At 55.0% G+C, this 2,410-nt stretch overlaps 1 protein-coding gene across 1 annotated transcript; it reads left to right on the forward strand.

Annotated features, from left to right (window-relative positions):
* Positions 1-1,207: 1,207 nt before the first annotated feature.
* Positions 1,208-2,102, forward strand: B0T15DRAFT_30119 (uncharacterized protein). The gene is made up of 3 exons (XM_062863814.1): positions 1,208-1,509; positions 1,634-1,807; positions 1,896-2,102. Exons 1-3 carry the CDS (start codon positions 1,351-1,353, stop codon positions 2,049-2,051), a joined length of 489 nt encoding a protein of 162 aa, XP_062726008.1. The 5' UTR covers positions 1,208-1,350; the 3' UTR covers positions 2,052-2,102.
* Positions 2,103-2,410: the final 308 nt, after the last annotated feature.

The raw sequence follows: 2,410 nt of genomic DNA on the forward strand, positions 1-2,410 counted from the left end.
CCGCCAGCTCAGCCTTACCACTGCAAGCGAAAAGGCTTCGACAGATGTTCTGGAAGCAACCTCGGATTCGCGGCTCCACAGTTCGGCATGCCCATTGTCCCTCGGCCTGTGCTGGCGTTTTTGTTTACTCTCCTCGGGATACCGAAGAGACACCGATAGCATCAGTCAGTTTGGATGAAGCGGAGTGTTTTGGCGCAAGCATTTCCTGGACATCCCGAAACCCTTGTTGCCTGCCTGACTGAGGTTGCTGCAATGGAGTTGCTGGAAGCCGGCAGAAAGAGCAAGTGACCCAAGGGGACTTCTCCCTTCCAATCACAAGCCCGGCATAAAATGATACTAGTGTGTTGATTCTCGCTCTAGAGTTCATGTCTCGGACCACGCCGCAAAGACACCGCCGAAATTTTTTTCTCTGGTGGCAGTCAGGGCCCGCTGTGGAGTGCTGGAGTTGATTGATGGAACGCTGTTTGCGGACGCAAACGAACTGGTGACGAGACAGCAGGGACCGGCTTTTATGGCCCATTCACCGCCCCACGCGCCCTCACCGACAACGCCGTATCAATGGAGCCGTTACATAAAGCAGGCACCCGGCGTCCACCAGAGGAAAAGCGAAAGGCCGAAAAGCAGAGCCCGGCTCCGCATATCTCGGCGCCATTTTGCGGAGCTTGAACGGTCGGCTTGGCGGCCCGCTTCCGGGACTCCCGCAGGAACAGAGAGCCTTGGCGGACGGCGGGATTCGGCGACTGGTGCATCAATTTGCTCCCCAAGTCTCACCGTCTCGCCTTCGAGCTAGGCCGATTTTCGAGTCGAATCGCAGTTCATGGCCTTTGTTTTGCGTAGATGTGATTCTTGTTTTCGATCGTCTTAGGCGGCGCAGTTAACTGGCTATTCGAGGCGGAGAACCCGAGGACGCCAAGATCACTCAGCCCATGACTTTTGCTCCGGGGAGCCATTGCTATCCGCGCTCTACCGCGGATAACATGTGTTCGGTAGTACACGACCATAATTAGAGATGACCCCAAAAAGACGGCTACCCTCCTTGGTGTGTTGGCAAAATGCAGTTTCATCTGTGCGCTCCGGGGGACAGGTAATTGGCTACCAGCCACTCTCTCCCAGCCCGGCACGGCAGCAATCAGCAATACCAGAATGAGACGGCCAACCCGCGACAAGGTGTTCACCGAATGACCGTACCAACCATAAGGAAGACCCAGGAGAAAGTTCCAGGGCACAATAAATGATGCTGCTTCCTCTCATGTTGACGTCTCGAAGTCTTGGCGGCAGCGTAGTGTACCGAATCGGACTGTGTACCTACCTACGCAGTATGTCGTGAAACAGCTTCTTATCTGGTCGCTTATGATCTTTCAGCCAGCCACGGTACTCGCGCGAGTTCGGTCATTAATGGTGTTTCTTGCGCATCCACCTGGAGCCGAGCCGAGCTTCGTCCACGTAATACCAGAATGCCATTGTGGTCAATGTCTTGGGGGTAGCAATCTGCGATGCTCAAGTCATGAGGCAAGTCGTACTGTTACAATGTCTTGGTCGGGGACGAGGCGGGCTGCGGATAAAGGCTATGACGGACCCTAGATCGCCCTGCCCCAGCTTGATGAAGAGAGATTGACGGTGGTACAAATCCTAGGAACAGCGTGGCATCACCCTTGGACCGTCGTCGCCTTGTCACACGAAGAACACCGGCAATCAATCCTCCTTCGCAATGAACAATGGTGCAAAGAAAGCGCTGGGCCGCGTTGGAGTGACCGCTGTGCTTCAGCCTCAGCAAGGGAAGCCTGCAAGGCATGACATCCACAAGAGAGTAGGAGCTTGCCGAGCACATCTGGTTTGGTGAGACTGCAATGAACGGCGCCATGGCTGGTGTAGAGCGCAGAGCTAAAGTACTGTAGTTGCGTCAACTTGCGATGCAATGCCGACGTCAGAGATCAGTCAGACCTCAGTCAGACCTCGGCGGAGATGTAGGCCCAAGGCGGGGTTGGCGCATTGGCGTTCGGCCGGCTAGTTCGACCCGCACGGCAACACGGAGAAGCTGGCTGCCTACCTAGCAAGGCGATCTCGATATGCTGCGTTAGACACTTGTAACTGGTCTGGGATTTTTGGTTTGTTGGTTTTCCTGTTGTTATGTTGCCGTTCCAGGCGGGCCTGTTCTACATTAGTCCAGTAGGAGCCGGGAGTGGACACCGGCGACCGATTGACTGGATTGGAGGAGCCCGTCGTTGACACGCATGATTAAGATTGAGTTCCCCGAAGTCGTGCAGCACGCGTTCTGCTCTCTTGATTGGCTGTCAAGACTTACCAGATACGCATTCGGTGGAAGGTGCCGCAGCCTTGGTGTCGAGAAGGACCATGCATCGCCAAACTACACGGGCAATTCCTCATTATCTGAGAAAGCGGCCAAATATTC

The sequence above is a fragment of the Chaetomium strumarium genome (genome assembly GCF_033439665.1).
Source record: "Chaetomium strumarium strain CBS 333.67 chromosome Unknown B0T15scaffold_1, whole genome shotgun sequence".
Taxonomy (NCBI): Eukaryota; Fungi; Ascomycota; class Sordariomycetes; order Sordariales; family Chaetomiaceae; genus Chaetomium; species Chaetomium strumarium.

Coding starts and splice junctions, on each gene's coding strand:
- B0T15DRAFT_30119 (XM_062863814.1), top strand. CDS start 1,351: ATGATCTTTCAGCCAGCCACGGTACTCGCGCGAGTTCGGTCATTAATG. Junction 1,510..1,633: donor TGCGATGCTCAAGTCATGAG/GCAAGTCGTACT, acceptor TACAAATCCTAG/GAACAGCGTGGCATCACCCT. Junction 1,808..1,895: donor GGCATGACATCCACAAGAGA/GTAGGAGCTTGC, acceptor AAAGTACTGTAG/TTGCGTCAACTTGCGATGCA.